The sequence below is a fragment of the Cataglyphis hispanica genome, chromosome 7 (assembly GCF_021464435.1).
Source record: "Cataglyphis hispanica isolate Lineage 1 chromosome 7, ULB_Chis1_1.0, whole genome shotgun sequence".
Lineage (NCBI taxonomy): Eukaryota > Metazoa > Arthropoda > Insecta > Hymenoptera > Formicidae > Cataglyphis > Cataglyphis hispanica.
In genome coordinates this window covers 5169747-5193069 of record NC_065960.1, presented here as the reverse complement: position 1 = coordinate 5193069, position 23323 = coordinate 5169747, and the positions used below count along the sequence as shown (strand labels likewise).

General features: G+C 35.5%; 1 protein-coding gene across 5 annotated transcripts in view; it reads left to right on the top strand.

Moving 5' to 3' along the window:
- LOC126850832 (protein gooseberry-like) overlaps positions 1 to 22748 on the top strand; it is a 62225-nt gene extending 39477 nt beyond the window's left edge. The window contains exons 1-6 of one of the 5 annotated variants that reach the window (XM_050594206.1): positions 7015 to 7581; positions 7672 to 7852; positions 12381 to 12519; positions 13148 to 13437; positions 20638 to 21033; positions 21218 to 22748. In XM_050594206.1, the coding sequence (XP_050450163.1) occupies positions 7795 to 7852; positions 12381 to 12519; positions 13148 to 13437; positions 20638 to 21033; positions 21218 to 21798 (1464 nt within the window). In that variant the 5' untranslated portion in view covers positions 7015 to 7581; positions 7672 to 7794 and the 3' untranslated portion in view covers positions 21799 to 22748. Of the gene's footprint in view, positions 1 to 7009; positions 7853 to 12380; positions 12520 to 13147; positions 13438 to 20637; positions 21034 to 21217 lie in introns of those variants that run through there. The other 4 variants (XM_050594207.1, XM_050594204.1, XM_050594205.1 and 1 more) reach the window with 4 other exon arrangements.
- Positions 22749 to 23323: the final 575 nt, after the last annotated feature.

Below are 23323 nucleotides of genomic sequence, written 5' to 3'. Positions count from 1 at the left end.
TTTGGTCGCCTCGGCTCGTATCGCCGTTGTTCTTACCGCGAGACTTTTCGCCACCCAACGGTCCCACGCTAACGTTATTTCTTCTGCGATAGAATGCCGATCGAATCCTTCCCCCTTCATGTGCAGAAATCCATTTTTCCAAAAGCACAGATTCACGAAGGGTTCTTCGAACTGAAGAAATAGTGATAACAAAAAAAAAAAAACTGAGAATTTTTGAGAAAAAAATTTGAAATAATTATGACATTCGTGACGATGTTCGAAAAAAAAATTAACATCGTAAATTCTGACGAAGAATGGGTGAGCAAAAAAAAAGGGGTACAGTAGAAACTTTTTTTGCGTCTTGCAGATTCTTCGATTCCGGATAGGGTTTGGCGTCCTTTTTGACCGATGGAAGCGAGTCCGTCGTGTCGTCGACAATGTGGATTATGGGCGATAATTAGGATTATTTATGTGTTTACGATCTGACGAAGTTTACGACTCGGGATGAATCTACTGGTTACGCACGAAGAACGCCACCCCGTAGACTGCGTTGAAAAAAGATCCTCAAGACACATTTGCAAGGTCTGTCACGTAGTTACGTCATGGAGTCAGTCCTTTGAGCATATTTCCTCTTTTGGACAGCAGCACAATATGAGAAAGAGTGCGAAGCCAGGCAGGGTGTGTTGCTAAAAAAAAAAAAATCTGATGTAAATTACGGGGTGAATAGGAAATATGTACTTTGTTTACACTCATATTGATTATCAGTGTATATATATTTATCAAAATTTTATTTCGATCGTCTGAATTCGTGTTAAAAAAAAAAAAAAGAAAAAAGAACACTTTGCCCTGCTTTAGAGAAATATTCTCGCTCCATCTCGTCAAGTTCATCCAAGTCGATTCTTGATGCGCGCTAAGAATAACGGGTAATCTAAAAAAAAAAAAACAACTAGAGAGAAAATTTATCGTGAAATCCGTTGCTGTGAATTCAGGATTCCGGCTCTTCGCAGACTGGAAGAGCGACTATTTGCAACGACCGGTGCAACCAGACGATTAATTTCTGTGAGAACATTCGCCGTTGCGATTCGGCGATGCGAATCGCCGCTGATCGAGCGAACAATTCGCTGCACATCGAAAGTATTGCTTATACATTGCAAAAATTGGACTGACCGCAATTAGCTTCTTGCTCACTCGACTACAACGGTCGTCACTGGCGATGCTTGATCCGCCGATCTGTAATCAGTTTAATATATACAGGGTGTCCCCAGATCCGCATCTTCAAATTGAAGGGGTGAATTTAGCACGTGAAAATAAGAAACTTTTCTATTTGACAATTTGTTCAAATCTCAAAAATAGCGCTTCCCTAAATTAAAATTTAATAAAAATAGGATATTGCTATTTTTATAAAATTAAAATATTAATAGCATAAGATTCATTATTTAGAAGATAAGAAATACGTTTTATAATGTTTTAAAATGTTATTCTTATTATTTGAGTATGAATTTTATGCCTTTAATACCGGATATTCGTAAAAATAGCAATATTCCGTTTTACTTAAATTTTGATTTAGGGAAGCTATTTTTAAAATTTGACCAAAGTGCCAAATAGAAAAGTTTCTTGTTTTAAAATGCTGAATTTATCCCTTCAATTTGGACATGCAGATTTAGGACACTATATATAAGATCGACAATATGTAGTAAATTTTCCTTTATTTTTATTTATAAATTTTTACTCTCTTTATTCATAAAACTTTCCATGCTATTTTTCAAATAGCTTCGTTCTTATTGTTAAATAATATGTTAAATGTTAAACAAATATTTCGAAAATTCTGTTACAATGACACTGATAAATGCTCAAACTCGTTTTACATATTTGGCTATTTGTATCCCTGGAACAGATTCTATAGCTCTTGTTACTTTTTAATTGAGCAAGCAGGAGCAGTCGTAAACTCTTTCATGTCAAAAGAATTCATTTCCGAATATCTTAACAATTCAGAGGTTAAGAGATATTATTTAGAGTAAGTAGAGCAAATTCCACAACTTTCACCATTTTGATAAAAATTTCTGTAGTAATTTTTCAAAAACTCTATTATGGCAAGAGACAAGAGCAAAATCTCATAATAAAAAAAATGCGTACAATTTGTTTTTAGATTTAGATATGAATAATGGTTAATATCTTTGTCTAATATTTGCTCTAATCATTGCTCAATACATAGATCGTATATCAAGATATAATGAGTTTATGGCTGCTGTAATTTTTGTATAGTCCCCATCATACCCTTTCATTGCATTCTTTTATCATCCTTTTCGAAGATACATTCGCGAGACAATAGACGAAACCAGTAGAGATTTACAAGCGAGCCTGGTGGGGTCTTTTCCTTCTTGGATCTTCAGGAGACTTTTGCCTTTTCCATTTATTACAAACTAAAATGTCGCAGGAAATATATTAAGTTACCGTGGATCGTTTGCCTGTGCTACTACAATAGATGGAATGCGCATAAAAGAATATTATTTAAATAAGAAATGCAAAAAAATATAATTTTGTACATTTATCTTCATCAGATGTACACATTTGTATATATAAAAAAAAATTAAGCGTGTGTGTGTGTATGTTTATATAATCCATGAATGTAAAATAAAAATATTAAAATATATTGATTGCAATAATGAAATTTTTTGCAATCAGTCTGAGAGAGAAATTCAAATATTATTCGGAAATGGAGTAGGACTTTTGAATCTATTAAAAATAATTATTCAATAATGAACTATGAGATATTGTCAGAATAAAAATTTTATCAAATAAGTGAACCATTTATTCCAACGATGCCTTTTTTAGCAACTTTCCCTCGAAATTTATCTCCCGATAACGGACATTTATTGAACATCTAGCTATTTATGTTCATTCCAGCTGAGCCCAATTTATCATTCTTAACGGTATTGTTTTTCAATGAATGTAGAACATGCATCTCAGTGGAAGTAAAACATGTCTTGAATAAAGCATATACCGCTATTTCCACCGTCATTTTTCTCAAATTTCGACAGTTTATTCCGGACTGTTATTAACGACCGTTATTACATGTTAATGAAACGGGGGAAAGCATGCTTTGTGAAAGGAGATTTATTTCTACGGCGAATTTTCTCTCATAAGTTTTACGGATTCTACTGAAATATTGCAAGATCAAGTTGGAATAAACGGAGCGAGGTTACTTTTTTTTTTTTTTTTATTCGCTTTTTTCTATCAACGAAATTTAACTACTGAAAACATTTAGACTTCGGGGTCCGAGGAACCCCGCGGTCTCGCTGCTGTGAATCTGTCAACATTGTCGTAAGAATATAATGCATTGAGACGCGTTTAAGCGGGAAAATTTTAGAGTGGACAGGTTATTTAGTAAGCAAAAAAAATCAGCACCCTCGGCTACCGACGGATGCTCTGTTACGAATACTCCGATGTGTTACTTTTTTCTTTTTCTGTCAAAGAATAATTCTTTGAATAGTCGGGAAGGCAGTTAATCTAAAGCTTTTTTCGGAGAATGCATTCGAAGCATCCTGTTTATTGTATTAACATTTTATACATTTTATGCGGAACAATAACATATTGACAGCATGAATTTAAAAGATCTTGAAATCTCAATTTTCTCAGATGTAGAAAAAAAATATAAACGTTGGTTAACATTTTGGATTCTTCCTTTGTAAGATACCATATTGCTCTTTCGAAATACGCTCTATGAATAATGTGATCGTTTTACGGAAAATGCCCGAATGCAAAGAGATGAAACTTGATTTATTTAGCAATTGTCAATTTGCAATCTTCTAGCGAGACTGCTCGCGATAGCGAGTAAAATGATCAATCTTGTTCCAAGTTTATTATTTATCAACCACGTTGAAAATACATTTCGCGGTTAATCGACACTTATACGAAGACCAATTACCCGCAGTCGAGAGACATACCGTCTGACAGACTAATTAATTGGCTATTAATGATCCGACACGTGAGAGATGATTTGCACGTTTTTTCCAGTTGCTCTAGAATGCAATTTTGTATCTCGGCTTTCAAATATTATTTAATTATCAATGCGAGAGTATTTCGTCTTGGTCATTTGTTGGTTTGTGGCTGGTCAAAAAATTGTCTCTTCATTATTTATGGCGAAATAACACAATTATGATTATTATTAAAATAGCAGAAAAATCCTTTGAAAATAAATTTGTTTGAAAATTCCAGAAAACAATTGTGCCGAATTTTTATTAAGCGTCTAACGAATAGTGGTCTTAACAATTCAAGTTATAAATCAATCGACGAGTATATTCGACTCAACAAAGAGTGTTTTGACCGCAAACACTGACCAGAGCAAACGTACTTTCTAAATTCGAGACTCTCTTACATGGCATCGGCCATTTTCAAATCCCGTGTGGTCCAAGACAGTTGCTGCATATTTATGATCCCTTATTTATACACATCGAGCCGCCGCCCACCGAATAGCATCATACTGTCATACGGAAGAGTGGAGCGTACGGAAGAAGAAGAAGAAGAAAAAGAAGAAGAAGAAGAAGAAGTAGGGGTTGAATGTGCTCGGAAGGGGTAGATTATTTACGGCGTGACGATCGTCACTACTGTCCGCGTTGTCAGGTAGGCGGATCGAGTCCCGAGACGCAATTTGCATCTGTTTGCGGCTTCTCGCCTCCGCCCTTCTTTCGCTGGCTCATCAGACAGCGATATATATCGTTCCTCTTTCACGCCCGCGTACCAGCCGATCGCCTTTTTACATACTCGGATCGTCATCATCGTCCACCGGCACACTCGAGACCGTACGCTGCCTTCTTGCCGCGCGAATTTATTCAACCGAACAGAATATTTTTTTCGCCATTGTATTCGGAATTGATTAATATTTCTTGCCCGAAATAAATTCTATTTTTAATATAAAATATAATTCTATTAATACCCTAACATTGAGGGACGAAGATGTATGACAGAAGAAATTTTCACAATATCTAGGTTTCTAAATGGCTTATAGGTAAGAAGATATCTTCCTTTCCAATCAATCATCTAATCAGAAGCCTGGTATATGTGGTACATTTGATCGTGTCTTCAAAGATTTAGGTGCCTCTGGCTTGTATAAGGGAAAATAAAATAGGTAATGAATAGTGATCTACCGTTTCCGAAAACTGACGGAGCGACGAAAAGCCGATTCCTGACAGTAGTTTTCGATTCGTTCCGTAAAACTGCGCAACTTGAACGAATAGAAAATAACGTAAGAGTGAAAAAAAAAGAAAAAGAAAAAAATGTTGCCTAATTTCGACGCAAGCAACTCGCTCGACGTGGAGCCCGCCTCACTGATGCTTCATCAATGTTTATTATCGGTTTATACACTCTCTCTTGCACTCGCTCTTGCCAAGCAGAAAACTAACTGAAGACGACATTATTCTGGGATAGGATATTTCGGGACCACCGTCTACGCCGGGGTTGCACTGTCACCCTGTATCTTTCCTACGAGGACTTAACTTACGGGGAAGGCCTCCCGTCGCGCGGGACCGACAAAACAAACTCCTTAATGTCTTCATGCTCGTAGGGCTTCCGCGAAATTCACTTTTCGACCGTGCCCTCACCAATTGGTAGCGTAGTCGGACTAGTAAAACCATGATGTGCTTCAAGGTCACGAATTACAAGGTCGAATTTTCATTCTCTAAGAGATTATTTGATTTACGTTGTAGCGCGTAAACATAAACACCACTGGGTATCCCATTGATTTCTCGTCGAACATTTTCTTCACCGGAAGTTGTGCAACGATAAAATTCTTTCGAAAATTATGAAAAGATATTAGATACGGAAATAATTTTTCACGTAAAATTTCTGCGACCTTATTCAAGCAAAAGGGATGCTTTATATATTTATTCTTTGTAATTAAATTATATTAGATTTTGTATTTATATAAATTTTAATCTCTCTCTTCTGCATGTAAATTTAAAGAAGGCACAGAATATTCTTACGTTAGATTAATAACTTGCTAAATATAATATCGAAATAATTTGAGATTGTACGGCATTATTTAAAGTGCTTAATTACTAAGGGAAATCAACGATCGATCACTACTTCACGTCACCGTCGCGCCTATTGTGGTCGCATCCTCTTTTCAATCGTGCATCGTCATTTCCCCGATAGCTCCGGAATGAGAGGCCCCCTTGGATGAGAGGAAAAAAAAGCGCGAGTCCTGGAGTAATTCGCAATCATGCGTGAACAGCTGACACTGGAGATTAGGTAAACTCTACGCGCCTCGCGCCAGCGATTTCTGCTAAATCGCTTTACTTGAAATAACGCACGGCAAGAAACGCACAATCTGCGCTCGAGCGATGACGCCGTATAGAAGTTCGCGGCGAGAAGATCACGACGGTTTTCTCCCATTACCTTAATTGCGCGTTCCACAAACAAACATTTGTCCCGCAGAATTTGATTGCGTTTCACGAACACCGTCTAGCTTATTGAAAACTGCTGGAACGAGACGCTACGTTTGTAATTAAGTCGTCAGCTTTTCGCGTCTGTTATTGCTCTTCCTCATCTCAGTAATATATCTTTTTACATGATTTTTTTATTTATTTGTATTAATAAAAAATATTTCTACAATTGTCAAAATTAAAAATGTATTTATATTGTAACGTCTAGTATTAAAAATTATTGCAGGGAAAATTTTCATTATTCAAACGTGGTATACATTTTTATACTTCTTATTCTTCTTCATCAAACTCATTATTTTCTTTAATATTGAATTCTTCTTTGAGGACAGAAACTGATTCAGAATTAATAAAGAAGAACATTAACAGAGCTTAATTGTTATATTATTCTGTTAAAATTTGCAAAAGATTATAAACAAGTATTCTTTTTGATTATTTGGGTTCATCCACCAGCGATAAGAAACTACAATTTTATTACTGATGTCCTTTCATAGGAAAAACCTCAATGATCTCTATACTTATCCCCCAAATTACCTGACACTTAACTTTAGGATTACGATTAAGCGGATGAAGCGAAGAAGATCCCTCAATGACCGCAAGCAGGACCTGGAAAACAAAAGGTTTGACCCAGCGAGGTCATGCTCGGAGAATAATGAGCGCGGTATGAAAGCATGGTGCGGGCTCGTAAAAGCACGGGCAATAAAATTACCCAAGGTGCCCATCTGGTTGGGGCGTGAATCGGAGGCGTGGTGGAAAGTCTCGCGGTGCCGGGATTGGTTAACGTTGAGCACCAGTGTATTCAAGAATCAAGATCTGATCTCCCCTCGGTCGGTTTCCTCGTGCCGATCGTACCCCAACCAGAGTATCGCCAGACAGGCAAAACTTACCTGATGTAACTGGTGGGAGTTGCCTAGCCGCTAGTTACCCCAACACTACCATCCCCAGGACGTTTAGTTGGGATCGGCACGCCGATCGGTGGAGATCTATCTCTTATTAAGTCTGTGAATGTCGAAGTAAGTGTATTCATAGCCTTCCTCCTATGTCACGTCAGATAAGGTCAAGTCTGTTACAAAGAGAAATCGAGAAAGGAATGAATCAATGGTCTCAATCAATAACCTACCACCCGGGCGAACTCGTCGCGTTTCAAACTTGCAATGGATACATGGTTTGTGCTTGCTTACATATTTCTTTTATGTGAACGTCTGGTGAATCGCGGGACTAAGTAGGATAAGTAGAACGGCAGATTTATGCGAAGGATGGAGAGTCGACGATGTCATCTTTACGGACAACTATGTGAAATGCGCTAGTGAAGTTTATCATCATTCGGTGCCGGAACGAACTTATCCGGACTACCTCGCGGTGGCTCGGCTTGGCTGAGATGGTTACCACCAACTTCTCGATGATGCGACCATGTTTCACTGGATATTCTCTTCAAGGTGTGTCTCTCTCGCTCGTCGCTAAATACTCATCTAAGACTGTAAACTTAGAGATGATTCTATGATCCAGATTGCTTCATTTTATCTTTCATCTATCCACAAACATTGTTCGATTAATATATTTTAATCTCACCAAATTGGTTGACAAATGATTAGATTTGACTTTTCCTCCTTCAAGAAATGAGAGACAAAATTTTCTTAGAGAAGAACTATTAAAGTTTCTGATAAATTCTAATAAATGCATCAGTTCTAATAATTTCTTGTTCAACCCTGAACAAAATTGACATTATAAAATTAAAGTTTGTACAAAACAATTGATTAAATTGATTAAATTAATCAAGGCCTTAAAGTAATAATTTTCGGAGTAATAAGTTACGTGCGGATTCACGAAAATCTGCGAATTGATTGACGTCACATATTCTTCTCATCACGAGATCTCGTTTATTTTTCTCTTTTAATTCTTCATTTTTCACTTAATTATCATCTGCGCGACATTTCTTCACCAATAATTTTTTAAATAATAAATAATAATAATAATAATTTTGAATAAATTGTTAAACGTATCGATACATCAATAAAATTTTTATATAATTTATCGAAATTTCTCATGAACAGAATATATCTAGGACATTATTGAATATTATAAATCAAATAATTAGCTATTTTTTATGAATATTTTTATGACTGACATATCATATATATTTTTTCTATATACTTGTGGACATATTTTTATTGTACTATTTATTTTTTCTAGTATTGTTCAATACTCAGTGCTGTGATACATTTGAACTTTTTCGAAAATTTATTTATGCTATTACTAAATAATTAAAAATATTAGATTTAAAAAATCGTTGACTCAGGAATTTTATGTTGCTATAAAAATAAAATTCTATAAAAAATTTTATAAAATTTATTTTATAACAAATATAAAAGTCATTTACACATTCCTGCTCAATACATTATTGCTTTCTTAGAAATGTTCAGGAATTGTGAAAAAATTTATAAGTAGTTTTCTTCAAGTTCTTTATAACGTCGTAAATTTTTCAAACTCATTGTCTAATTCCACGTGGTGCTCACTCAAGTTTGCTAGAAAGAAAAAAAGGACGAAATAAATGTGAGGTCAAAGAAAGTTTTCTATTTTGTTGATGTCCACAGGACACCTACATCAATGAATTTACGTTTAATAACGTAAATTAAATAATGCGATTTGTCAGTGTCCGAGGACGTGGTGTTTTGAGTGTAATTAGTACGAATAATTGTTTTCTTGATGATTTACCAGCTGGAAACTAGATGCAGAAAGTCTGCATTCGCGAAAATCACGGTGTTAATTGACGACGGGCGATTAGCAGAGTGAGCGAGAATGCGCTTCCGTAAAATCATCGCAAAAAAAAAAAAACTTTTCAATGATGGTCGTTAATTACTTCATCGTGGATAAAACGTAAGACCTCTTACTTTATAATTCTATCATTATAATGATTTATGAGTCGCGCTGCAGTTTTTGCGAAACAAGGCGGTGGGTTTTATTCTCGTTCTTTAAAGCGCGATTTAAATCAAAAATCTCGGAATTACTCGAAGGAGACGTTGAAAATTTCGCGTTGATAGAATCTCCGTAAAGATCTCGTTTGTCAATTGAACGATCGATTAAATCAGAAGTTACTTCGTGGAACGAGCGCGATCACACCATCGGTGAACGCTTTTTTCGGTGAACGTCGGTTGCACCCGCGGTGATGCATGGCTGCGATTATGCAACCGTTCTCGCGCAATCGGATAGCGGTTTTCTTTTTCCGCAGGTGCTTTTTGCCGAACGGATTAGTCGAAGCCTGTTTACCTTTGTCTTATGCGACCAAGTGTTTTACCTATCCTTTGTCTCACGCGGAAATGCGTTTGATTATAAACGAAAGCGTGCGACTTTGCCGCGTTTCTAAAAAAAGATATGAGAATATATCGACGGCACGCTGCCGTTATCGTCGAAAGACGATAACGGCAGCGCGCCGTTGATATATTCTCATATTTTTTTCGAACCGATACAAAATGTGAAAGTACAACAATGCATATTATCTTTCTTGTGGCGCTTGCGAAAAATCGCGCTCCAATCATTTTATCGGGAATTAATCGTTTTACTTATATAGGTCTTATTTATGAGGGTAACATTTTGCATCTGGATTAGAAAAGTGAAAGTTGCAGAATCGATCATTCGCTTCCTTCTTGTCGCGAGCTGTCTAAATAATTCGCCAATATATATAATGAGAGCATTAAAAATCACGGAACTACTTTAATACGCGTTACTAATACAAATAATATTTATATCGTATCGATTATTATCAACATGATTGTAGATATTTATTTACACTTTTATTTATAATTTCAAGGGAACATAAGAAAAAAAAAATTTCCTAATCTTTATGATGCGAAAATTTTCGTTTCTGATTTTCTTACGTATCTTTATACGAACTATATGTTTGTGGATACTAATTTTTTTTCTATTCTCTTTTATAATAATTATAGATACTTATATATTATTATTACAAATGTAAATCTATTAATTTATTATATTATCAAATAATTTCAATGAAAAGACTGAAATAAATAATGGAGAGATTGGGTTTTAAATAATATATTTGGTAATGAAATATATTCTTGTTGGGGAGAACATTTCTGTATTTACTATAATTAGCTTTTTCAATCATTATATAATTTTTAATATTAAGGAGAAAAAATTAAATCATTAAACGAAGGTAGACATAATGAAATATAATAAGATCACAGACTCTGTCCTGGCGTATGAAGTAAACAATAATTTGTCGCACATCATCTAAAGATCAAAATAATGTTTTTCTTTCTTTTGTCTGTGTTAACCTCTCCGTATGACATCCTATTATTATTTTTCATTATATTCGTTTAATTCGTTAATTTTAAAATTCTATTTCTTGTCATAGTGAAATCTATATATGACTGAAAGTAAATACTAAGAAGTTTTAGAAACATTTTAACACAAGTGTGTGTATTTTATTATTAAATAGAATATTTATAATCTTTCTATATCTGTAATCTCTCTGTTTCTCTGCCTCTGTATGTCTGTCTCTCTGTTTCTGCCTTTGTTTTTCTGTCTGTCTGTCTGCTGTTTGTTTGTCTCTCTCTTCCTCTCCTCTCTCTCCCCCTCTTTCTCTCTTTCTGTGTTTATATGTGTATGTTGTTCGTTTCAGCTTCTTCATTGAAACTATTTATTATTATAAATCGATTTGTAATAATTATATTTACATGTAATCTAAATCTCATATCTCTTATCACCTACAGAAGAGCAAACTCTTTTATGTAACTTTTGCACATGACATACAAATCGACATTACGTTTTCCAAAAGAGTGTACACTTTTTTAGAATATCGATTTAAATAGATTTTTATTAAATAATATATCTACATAGTTAATATCGATTACGTTAACAACGCACGTAGCATGTCGTAACTATATAATAAGATATCGCCGTCTCGCCTGGATGATCGGATTTTTCGTTGCGCTGTCATTGAGATCCCCCTTTTTTTTTCCCCGTCGATTGTATCGCGTCTCGTAAGAGCAAGCGCGGTTTTTCTCCAAACATCGAACGGCTGCGAAATTGCGCGTCTCTTTTTTTTGACCATTTAATCGTACAGCTCATTCGTGTCGTTACAGCCATCACTACTCTCCCGGCGATAATTGTAATCCGTGAATGCTCCGAAATTGCAATCTGACGAGAGTGCGGGCACATTCCTTAAAATATCGGCGCTCGCAGAATTTCGAATGACAGAAACGTCGTGACGCGGGAAATTAATTACAGAGCGCGTATATAGGCTTAAGTCGCGATGCGCGATTGATATTTTATAATGCATCGCATTTTACTTATCTGCCTTTTAAAGGTTCGCATTAAAGGTTCGCTGCGTCTTGGATCGCCTTACCGCCGGCGGCAATAAAAATCGCAACGACTCTATTTCCTGAGAGCGGCCGCGTTCCTCTTTCTTTAGATCGGTAATCGAGATCGTCGTCGTGTAACGCGAAATTAAATAAGCCAAGCAAATTATACGCTATCATTGTTGTGCGTCGTAAACCGCGCCGGGATTTATTGGACTTATCGATAGTCCGCTTCCACAGTCGCCCGCGCTTATAATTCTTTCTTTCTCTCTCTCTCTCTCTTTCTCTCTCTTTGCCTTTCTTCTCTCTTTCTCCCGTCTTCGAGAGAAAGAAGTTGAATCGAGCTCGTAAGAGCGATAAATCCAGGTTGCCCTCTTTATGCGCCGTCCAATAATCGCTGCCCCCCCCCCTCCTCCCGCCCCCTTCTCTCTCGGCCACTTCCGGTCGATTCGGAAATCAAAGCCGTTCCGAAGGACGATTTCTCAATCACTGCTGCCGCGATCCAGAATGAGATGGAGAAATGATTTCTGTAGAGTGCATGACAATTATTATTATTACGGTCGAATTAATATGTGCGAAAGGTGTTTTTCAGTTTATATGAGAAAACAATGGATGGATGGTGTAAGAGCTGAGTTGCTTTTTGCAGACTTAGGATCGATACCGGGCCAGGGCCGCGTGAATCAGCTCGGTGGTGTCTTCATTAACGGACGACCGCTACCTAATCATGTTCGGCTCAAGATTGTCGAGATGGCAGCGTCGGGGGTCAGACCTTGCGTTATATCGAGGTAGTAGTGGATAGTAATATATTTCTCTAAAAAAGAAGAGGAAGGAGAGAAAGTTTCCGGACGAAATTAATTATACTTTTAATTCTTTACGAATCACTATACATACATACATACATACATATATATATATATATATATATGAAAAATTCATACAAAACTTTTGTATGAATTTTTCTCTAAAATGCTTTGTATAAGTTTGTAACATTTTAATTGACTCACCCTGTATATATATATATACATATACATATATATATATATATATACAGACTCACCTCATATATATATATATATATATATATATATATATATATATATGTATGTATATATGTATAGTGATTCCGTAAAGAATTAAAAGTATAATTAATTTTCTCCGGAAACATTTTCTCTATATATGTATATATATATATATATATATATATATATATATATAAATTATATATATATATATATATATATATATATATAATTTTCTTCTTATAGTAAAAAAAAAAGATAGAAAGAATTTTTATTTCGAGGATCTTTCTAAAGAGTTCCATCTTCTTCTCATATAGTTTTCTAAGATAGAATAGAAATTCTACTAGCAATATCAGAATTGAATTAACCTGTCATCGTATCTCATTGAGGGCAGACAATTGAGGGTATCCCACGGATGCGTGTCGAAGATTCTAAACCGTTATCAGGAGACTGGTAGCATCAGGCCCGGTGTCATCGGAGGGAGCAAGCCTCGCGTGGCTACGCCAGAGGTGGAGGCGAGGATTGAAGAGTACAAGCGTGACAACCCGGGTATGTTTTCGTGGGAAATTAGAGATCGGCTTATCAAGGAGGGTATCTGTGACCGGACCAGCGCGCCGAGTGTGTCCGCGATTTCTCGGCTACTCAGGGGTCGCGATCCGGAAGACGACGTCAAACTTGGCGACGGTGAGAGCAAATAGTTTAGAGAGATCAAGTTCCAAAATAGCAATTTTGCTTCTTGGACCGAAATAAGATCTTGAGATCTGCTTAGAGTGGGATGTAGAACGCAAATAATTATTAACCGAGCAATTACACAAAGAAATCAAGCGTATTCATACATGGATCTTTTTTACCTCATATGAAAAATCATTATTTTTATACTTTGCATAATTTATTTTTCTTATCTCTTATATTTATCGATAAATTAATTAGGTGCTAAATAAGTATTATTGTGAAAAGTTAGGTTTTAAAAACTAAATTTTTGAAAATTCTAATTTAAATTAAAACTCAATTTCTGTTACGAGTGTGTATTAATTTTCAATATATTTTGTCATACAAATATCTCTAATCTTTCGTACACATATCTCATCTGTATGCGACGATATTAATTTGTATTTAAAAAAAAAAAAAAATAATTTCTTCGTGTTACTATCGCTTATCTCGGAGATACCTGGGACCTTCTTCGAAATTTCCCCGATCAGCCACATTAATGGCGGCGGCAAGTTCCTCGAAGGGGAGAGTTCGTCCTCTCTCCCTCTCGACTATCCGAGTTTCTTCCCGCATCCTAACGGAGATTGATGATCGCCGAGCGAATCGGCGAATCAAGCCGACGCGACGCCGAGTATCCTTGCACGGAATTGGATTATAACGACATCGGGACTCGCATAAGCGTACCGTGGCCGCTCGTTACGCGACGCCTGTTAAAATTGAATCAGCTGATTTTTAGCATATTTTTTACCTCTTTTACATACGCGCCACGTTGCGTAGAGATACGCGAGATTTCGCAAAAATTGGCATCGCGCGCTGCTGCTACTAAAAGATAAGAAAACGAGAAGTCGAGAAGTGCAAGGAAATTTCGAAAAGAACGTCTACTAATTTATCATTCTGCCTAAAAGTTTACTACCCTTTAGAATATACTTTTTGGAAATTATTTTTAAAAGAGTTTTCCAAAATATTTCTTTTTACTTTTGTGTTGTATTCTATTTTAATATAGATTTCAATTAAACTCGCAGCGTGCAATTTGTTCAAACATGTCCGAAGGCGTTTGTTTTCGCAAAACTTTTTTCCAACAAAACATCTCTCAAAATATATTCTTAAAGGATAAACTGAAAAGGATAAGTTCAAAGAGACTAGTTGATCCATTCTTTTGATACTTCACCGCCCAACGGCCATACCGGTCCATTAGTTCTTAACACAATATGCGTTCCATCAATCTTAATTTATGGTTTTTCTGACATTATTTGTGTAGTTTTTTCTTGTGACTTGTCGGTTTATCGTCGGTTTATAGATACAAATAGACACCCACCATTGACTTATTTAAACCCACTCTAGATACCCATTCTAGAATACTAATGCGGAGGCGATCTCGCTTAGTGAAAGGACCGCTCTCGGAACGCTTCATCACACCCTGGCCCACACGGTGGCGGACCACCGGTGTGGGACCCACGCTCGCTCCAGTATAACGGTATGAATGAGTAAATTAAATGCTCGCGTATTAATCGGCCGCTCCTCGCGTTTCTCGGTCTCGGAAATTACCGGTTCGCCGTCCATCAGATCGTCCTCTCCCCCGGTAGCCGGCACGGCCGGGCTCTGTAATTTTCTCGCCGCCCGGTACATGCCCACGTGTGCTGCACGGGAGACTGCGCGCGAGATGTGGGCCTCACTCGCGTGTAAGCGAAGTCGATCTCGTCCTCGAGAAAATCGACGACCGATGAAGGACGCACGCGACTCACCGCATGAATCAGGCATTTCTTCGGTGTTTTTGGGATCGCGACAAGATTGCGGATTAAAAAGATCGCGGCCAAACGAGGAAATTGCCGAAAATATTATTTTGAAGCGAAAGCCAATATTTTACAGGAAAAGTTCTATCAAATTTGACATATATCGTATTTCACGGTCTATATAAATTTTTGTGTTAATTTAAAATAATATATACTAAATGACTTATACTATATTATTAATATTTCAATATAAAATAAATCCAATGTATTAATTTAAAATAAATTTTGTGTTTAATCAACATATAGCAATTAATGTATTTTGAATTATATTAATGACTTTTTTCTTTAAATTGTTTTTTAATGATCAGTGCGATAATTTTTTCATTAAATATGAACGCTCAAAGTCAATAGAATTTTACTTTAGTAGTGAATAACTCAGTGGAAAAAAATCATAGAACATCTATTGAAAACACAAATTAAAGATAAAATGAAAAACTCTGCTCTTTAAAATTCAGTTAACGAAATTGTGTTATTATTTCTTTTTCAAACTTTTGAAAAATTTGTTCAATCGACGGATGTCGCTTTTTCATAATGTAATTTTGTAAAAAGAATTGGAATTGATTAAAAGATTCTGAAACTAGAATCTTCAAGTTTTGTAATACTTTTTTATTGATTTTAAGAAAATTTGTAATACCTTTTTATTGATTTTAGGAAAATCTGTAAAAATCACAATATAGTGTTAAAAATCATAAAAAATCCATTAAAACACAAATATAATGTTTTAATGAACTTTTTACGATTATTACACATTTTCCCCATATTTTAACAACAAATGAATGTTACCACATGATTGTACGCCCAAAAAACTATAAGAAACCAAATTTTACGTCCCGCAGGTCAAAAATCGATTTTTTAATATACTCCTTTACAAAATTGACAAATCTTTGACAAAACTTTTATTGCTTTTACTCGTTATGGAAAATGACAAGATATATGGTGATAAATGCATATCATCCATACAAAAAATTTGAAATGAATGAGCATTATTTGTGGCGATTGTAGCCTAACATTTTAGAGAAATTTTCACGGAATTTGGCGCCTCAGTGGCAGAAGAGAGAGAGAGAGAGAGAGAGAGAGAGAGAGAGAGAGAGAGAGAGAAACGCTTCGCTTGACAAGACAAATGAAATGTGTACTAATGTAGATCTTCCTAGAGCCTGAGAAACCTCAAATTTTTCGGCGAAGATAAAAGGGCTCGTGGTTAGAAAGAGAGGGAGGAGGATTCATGCGTCTGTAAATCGATCGTTGTGACGGTTGGGCGCTCGTCAAAAAAAAAAAAAGAAAAAATAAAGAAACCAGGGCAAAAATAACACGACCTCGCAGAGGGTGAGAAACGAAAAGGGACACCGTCTATTAAATGCTCGCGCGCGAAGTGTACGAGTCAAGTTGCCGGAGCTGTCGAGATGAAGTGACGCCTTTGTTTGGCAAACGTGTCGGTTTGTTTTTCTCGCATACCATGTGAAACGCATCGCGCGTATATAAGTTTAAGTGGACGAGGAAGGTAAATGATTAATCTCGCGTAATGTACGAGGCCTAATAACGTGCACTGTTGGAAAATTTTTGGCTTAAATTTAACATGTGTTTCAAATATTTTTTATACACTCTTAATGTAACTAATTAAATAAATAATCCCCCTAAACTATTTATTTTATATACGTTTTATATTTCTTAATTATATTATTATTAATTTTATTAAATTATAAATAATTTTAAATTAATTAATAGTTAATATATAAAATATTTACTTATATATAATTTTAAATGAAAATTGTCACAGACGACCCACGCAAATTTTTATATGTTAAGTGATGACATTAATACTATGTTAATATTTCAACAGAAAATAAATTTTAATAATTTTTGATAATAAGTTTTAATAATTTAAAATAAATTTTGTGTAAAATCTATATATTTTTAATGATAAAATTAACATAGAAAAATGTTGTAGTCACGCTTATTCTTATTAGAATAAAATCAACATTCTTTTTTAAATTAAATAAATAAAGCAAAATAAATTAAGTAAATTTTAACAGATGAATAATAACTGTCACTAATAATATTGAACATATCTATTGTATAAAATTAAAAACATGTATACATTGTGTTATTTTTATTTTTTTTTTCAGTTGTTTTAATAATTTAACATTTGAATTTAATTAACACAACAATATATTAAATTGACATATAAATGTGTCAAATATTGAACAAAAATTTTTACCAGCACTTTTTGAGAAAACATAAATTTTCCAACACTATACTACCAATAGTATTCTATTTATGAAAATAAATGAATGATTTATAAATGAATGATTTATAAATGAATTTCTTCAAATAATTCAAAAATAGATATATTATTAGCCCTTTAATTTAGCTATATATGTGCGTAGATTGAATAAAATATCGATCTTATGTAAACTTATAATTCAATTTAATTTGAACTGCATTTTCAAACTTTTATAATCTGGCATTAAAACTGCGATCGCGGTTGCCAGGTCTTTGATTTTGATCTGGAGTTTTTGAGCGAAAAGGAAAATCTCCGGATTCTTTATAAAATTTCTTTTCTTTATTGCATATATTAATATATACTAATTTCTATATTCTATAATTTAATTAATAACTATTTCTATATTATTGCTATATAATTTCTATATAATCTATATTAATTTTATATTTCTAATTGCAATATTTATCGTATAGTTGCAATAAATTACGCGAATCGTGTACATACGAATTAATTCTCTCTCGTGCTTTCGATAAAAAATCTCGCGAGATTTCTGCGTAGCCGTTGCCGTTGTCGTTTTTGTCGACGATGCGCGTGAATCTCCGGGCGGATCTCAAAAATCAGAGGAGAAATTATATCCTTGGCGAAGAGCTAAGCGGCCGACTGGTGATTCTCCAAGTTTTCGGAACCCGGTATTATCCGCGGAATAAATAATTGCCAGGTTGCTACCGGTATACTAGAACGTAAATACATCATCTCTACGCCGTAATCCTAAGACACACGTGTGATCCTTTCTCACAAACCTACAGACTTTCACGAAGAACTTATTATAAAGATGGTGTACATTTACAATACCTAAAAAATGCTTAACGAGATGAAAGAAAAAATACAAGATATAGTATTGTCATATATTTGAAGCTTAAAATTCTTCAGTGTCTTAAAGATCAATCACTCCGCCAGTCATTGAAACGTTTGAACAATACCCAGTTGCCTTTGCATGTCGGAAGGAAGTAATTACCCATTTACCTACCTACCGAGCTCTCCCGCGGCGGCACATTGTCGAGGCTATTTCTGATCGTTCATCGCGGACGTTGGTACGATCAGGCCTGCTGGACCACGTCGTCGTCCGCACTATTTCCATCCGCATACGGATAGGTGTCGGTGGATTGTGAAACTCGATGAGAGAGAGAGAGAGAGAGAAAGAGAGAGAGGAGAGAAAAAAAAATGAAATAATCCGATGGGCGAGGGCGGATGGAAAAGGAAGGCAACGACGGGCCGGGAATAGAGTCCGTGTCGAATTTGCATTAACGCGGCCCGTCGCGGCGTCAGGCGTCGTCGCCCGATTAGTCGCGGGGCCGTGTAAACTCGAATCCTCGAGAAACCGACGACGTGCATCGCGATCCGCGGAAGCAAAAAGCTCTTCTTCTCATCCCTTCGTGGTCTTGGGGCATCGTCTGCCCGTCACGCGCTCGATCGCATCAAGTTCCTCGCGATGAAAGGAAATGCACGCGCGAAGAAATGCCTATTTCCAGAACTCTCAAATATAATTGGATTCATCTAGATGAATGTAATAGGCGCGCTCTGCAGTTTGGAAAGTTTATACGTCTTTCCGCGCTATAGAAATCTAATGTAAATGATATGAAAAATGCAGTATGATTTTATCGAAATTAAGGGGGCATTTAAATTCTCGAAAAATGACATACATTTTCTAGATTTTTTTTGCAACGCAACGAGCTCATAAGAATTTTTTATTTTTTTTTTTACAATATTAATACAATATTATTAAGTACTTGAATAAAAAATTTTAGTTAAAATTTTTTTTTTTAAAGTTATGCGAATATTTGCAGATTTATATTTTTATGCAAGGTGTGCATGAAAACTCGGGCTATGTTCGATGGATTGACTTTAAATTTTGCATGCGAGTTCCTAATAAAATTCTACATTTGCTAATGAAACTTTTTTTAAATATAATTCTCCATTTTTTGTTATAAATAAAAAATGGATTTTTTTTTAAATAAAAAGCAAAACTTTTTTTCAATACGTTGCTATTTTCATATTTTTAAAAATTTTGAAAGAAGCTTGGATAGCAGATAGCTATTAATGTTTAATAAAAAAAAAATTTTTATTTTTTTTATTTCGGATATGAATGAACGCTTTCATGTACACTATACAGCCACCTAAAATTTTGAGGAGCTGTGCAAATATTTCCGTAACTCTAAAAAAAAAAAATTATTTAAGTGGTTAATAATATTGCATTAATATTATAAAAAAATTAAAATTTTCTCATCAAGTTAAATTATTTTTGAAATTAAATTAAGCCATGCTCAAATGCATTATTGTTCTCGCGAGTCTGTTATTTGCTCAGACGAACCCTTCACCTGTATTTTTGTAAATATAACTTCTTACGAGTGGTTTCGCAGTTTGTTTTTAGACCAACGTCAAAATACGCACGGCATGGATTAGGGATCAGGTGCTTATTTCACACTCAATTTAGGATCAACATGTTTACACCCGCGCGATCTCCCTCGACCCACCTACCTTCCCTTCTTACTGCTGCTGAAACTGCGATCGTTTTTGTCGAACGACACGAACCACGTTTTGTCACTCATTCATCACGTCACGTATAATTATTTTATGCGATTTCTTTGTCGCTCAAAAGTTAATGGCTGACAATGAGTGTTTCGTAATTATTTCATGGCCTAATCGCGCAATCTTTTCGACCTTGAGCTCGGTAAAACTACAGCATCGCATTGTTTGAGGAAGTTTCTAATCGTAGCAAACAATGTACAAAATTATGACTTGTGAATTAAAGTGAAAAATAAAGTTATGTTTAATAAAAGTCTTTTCGAACGGAAGAGTAAATATACAAGATATATATGAATGATTGTATATGTATGTATACAAATATATATGTACATGTAGGATATTTTATTTTAATCTTTCCACGCAACTATCCTCAAATTTTTTGCTATCGAAAAAATATTTTAAATGAATTTTTTTTTTTGGCCATAAAAGATTTCCAACTCGTTGAATTATATGATTTTTAATTACAAATTCTGCGCTCGAGAAAGATTTTTGCAATATAAAAATTGTTTTATATATATACCTATACAATATACATTTATATTTATTTATTTATTTATTTAAATAAAATGTAATTTTTTTTAGGCAAAACGAGTTCCGGATCCGACTGCGACAGCGAACCGGGGATTCCCTTGAAAAGAAAACAGCGCCGGAGTAGAACGACCTTCACGGCTCATCAGCTGGACGAGCTGGAACGAGCCTTCGAGAGAACTCAGTATCCTGACATTTACACTAGAGAGGAACTCGCTCAGAGAACAAAGCTGTCAGAGGCTAGAATTCAAGTGTGGTTCAGCAACAGGAGAGCTAGATTGAGGAAACATCTTTCCTCGGCCTCTGGATATGCTGCTTCCGTAGCATATCCGACCCCCCCGTATGTCATTCACTCGTCGGCACCGCCGCATCCGCATCCTGGAGCCACGGTGCCACCGGGTCATCCTCATGGTCAGGGTCTGTCAGACGCGGCGTTCGCCTCCGGTCAAGGTAAGTTTAAATAAAATTAATTTTTGTAAGAATAATATTTTTAATTTTTTTTCATGTATGAATATTAAAGTTACTTGATTTTTAATCTGAAAATAACATAATTATTGATCGTGTCATTTTACTTAGTAATAAAAAATACGATAAGAACGCGACGTAATTAATGTGAACTCCATATAAATTGCAGAATTGTACTCGTCCCATCACGCACCAATGTCCCACCAATTGGCGACAGATTCCGCGCGGCTATCTTCATCCATCGGATCCGCACCTACTTACAGTTTCCCGACCGCGGTTACTTATCCTAGCGCGATGCTTTCGTCGACCACGTCGACGACCACTCACATGACTCACCAGGCGACCTCGACATCGTCCAGCTACCAGCAAACGGTGAGCGGCCACCAGCTGCCGCCGCCGAGTCCCCTGATCACCATGATGGGACCGAATTCTGGCAACTCAAACTCCGCTTCCGATCAATTGACCGCGACGGATCTTCCGATCAGTTCGGTTTCGCCCGCTCAGCAGCAACAGCAGCAACAACAGCAGCAGCAGCAGCAGCAACAGACCAGTCACGGAGCGACGTCGACGTCGTGGAATCTCGCGATCACCGCCAACAGCGGTAGAGTCAATCTCCCGAGTCCGCCGTCTAGTTTACAGCAGCCTCCTCACACTTATGGCGCTCATCCACACCAGGTAGGTACTTTCGCCAGTCATTATACCGCGCAGAATTTCCAACCGCCCAGACCGACGCCGCAATACTGGTACTAAGAAGTGTGATCTTATAATTAAGAGATTAATAAGGCTCTCGTATGAAAACACGAATTCTAGATTTTGCGGGCTAATAAGAGCCAGACGCAGGATGCTAGGTGCGTCAGTTTCAAAGAACATTAATTCACACCTTTGTGTGTGTGTGTGTGTGTGTGTGTGTGTGTATATATATATATATATATATGTGTGTGTGTGTGTGTGTGCCATACAAAAATCAATATTCCGTAATTTGTACCCTACGGTATTTATTGTTTAATGGCACACACCTTAACTCTACAGTCGTCGCGTGAGGTCTTTAATAGACTGATATTTATTAAAACACATTTTTTCGTAAAAAAAAATACAAACATTCTTTGACCTTCTTTTCGATTGACCTTCTTTCCAGCAAACTTTGAACTTTGTCGCTTCAGTTCATTTGTTCAATTCTTTTTAATTTGATTTATTTTGATTATCTTAACAAAAATATTATTTGCAAAACAATATTTTCTTATTTCTCGAAAACGCAATTAAACAAAGAAAATATTTGAGTTCTCGACGTAAAAGATATAAATTGATCTTTTTATATTGAGGTCTCTTATACGAGGCTCGACTCGTGTTACGAAAAATAGCGCGACGACTAAAGGGTTAAGCAGGCGCTGGTGGAAATAACAAAATAAGGTTCGATTTGTTATAGTCAATGAACGCAATATCTTTACGCGTGAAAAACAACAAAGAATGCTCTTAATACTGCCCGAAAGTACAGCAGGAAATTATACAAAATGATCATAAGGGATTAATATAATTAAAGAAAGTCGCAAGAGGAAAATGGCAAAGTTTATATCGAGATTAATATTATTTAAAGATAATCGACACAATTTCTCTGAATTTCAACTCCGATTATAATAATCGTGATCTTATATAATTCACACATAAAATTCTACACAGATATATATAAAAAAAAAAATTCAAAAGGCTTGTCTCGTGCTGATCCTAAATTTTCAAGATACTAAAATTCGATATCTTAATTTAATCAAAATCGACATTTTTGTAATTCATCTGATAAGAGATCGATCACCCTGCTTAATCCAAAATCACTAAAGGCGATAATATCGTCGGAAACACCAAAAATCGCTAAAGTAAGAAAAAGAAAAAAAGAAAGAGAAAGAGAGAAAGAGAGAGGCAACGACTTCCGAATAATCTTAAATATTTTCAAACGGACAGCTTGTTTACAAATATATGTCTGTTTTGCGAACGCTGTGTTACTTGGCGTAAGGCACTATACTATGTCTCTCGATTACGCATAATATACATATAATTTACATTAGAGTTTAGATAGGTTTAGTTATGAAATTTTTATGAATAATTGAGTAAGGATAATGATAGTTAGTAATAAAGACGAATTAAGGGCGAGAGGGCGCTTACCCCTTATTAGGGAAATATGAAATGATGTGATTAAATATTTGCAGTATCAAAATTCTTTTTATTATTTAAGAAGAAAGATTATTTCAACATAAAAATGTTGAAGATTTAGAAGCAATAAAACATC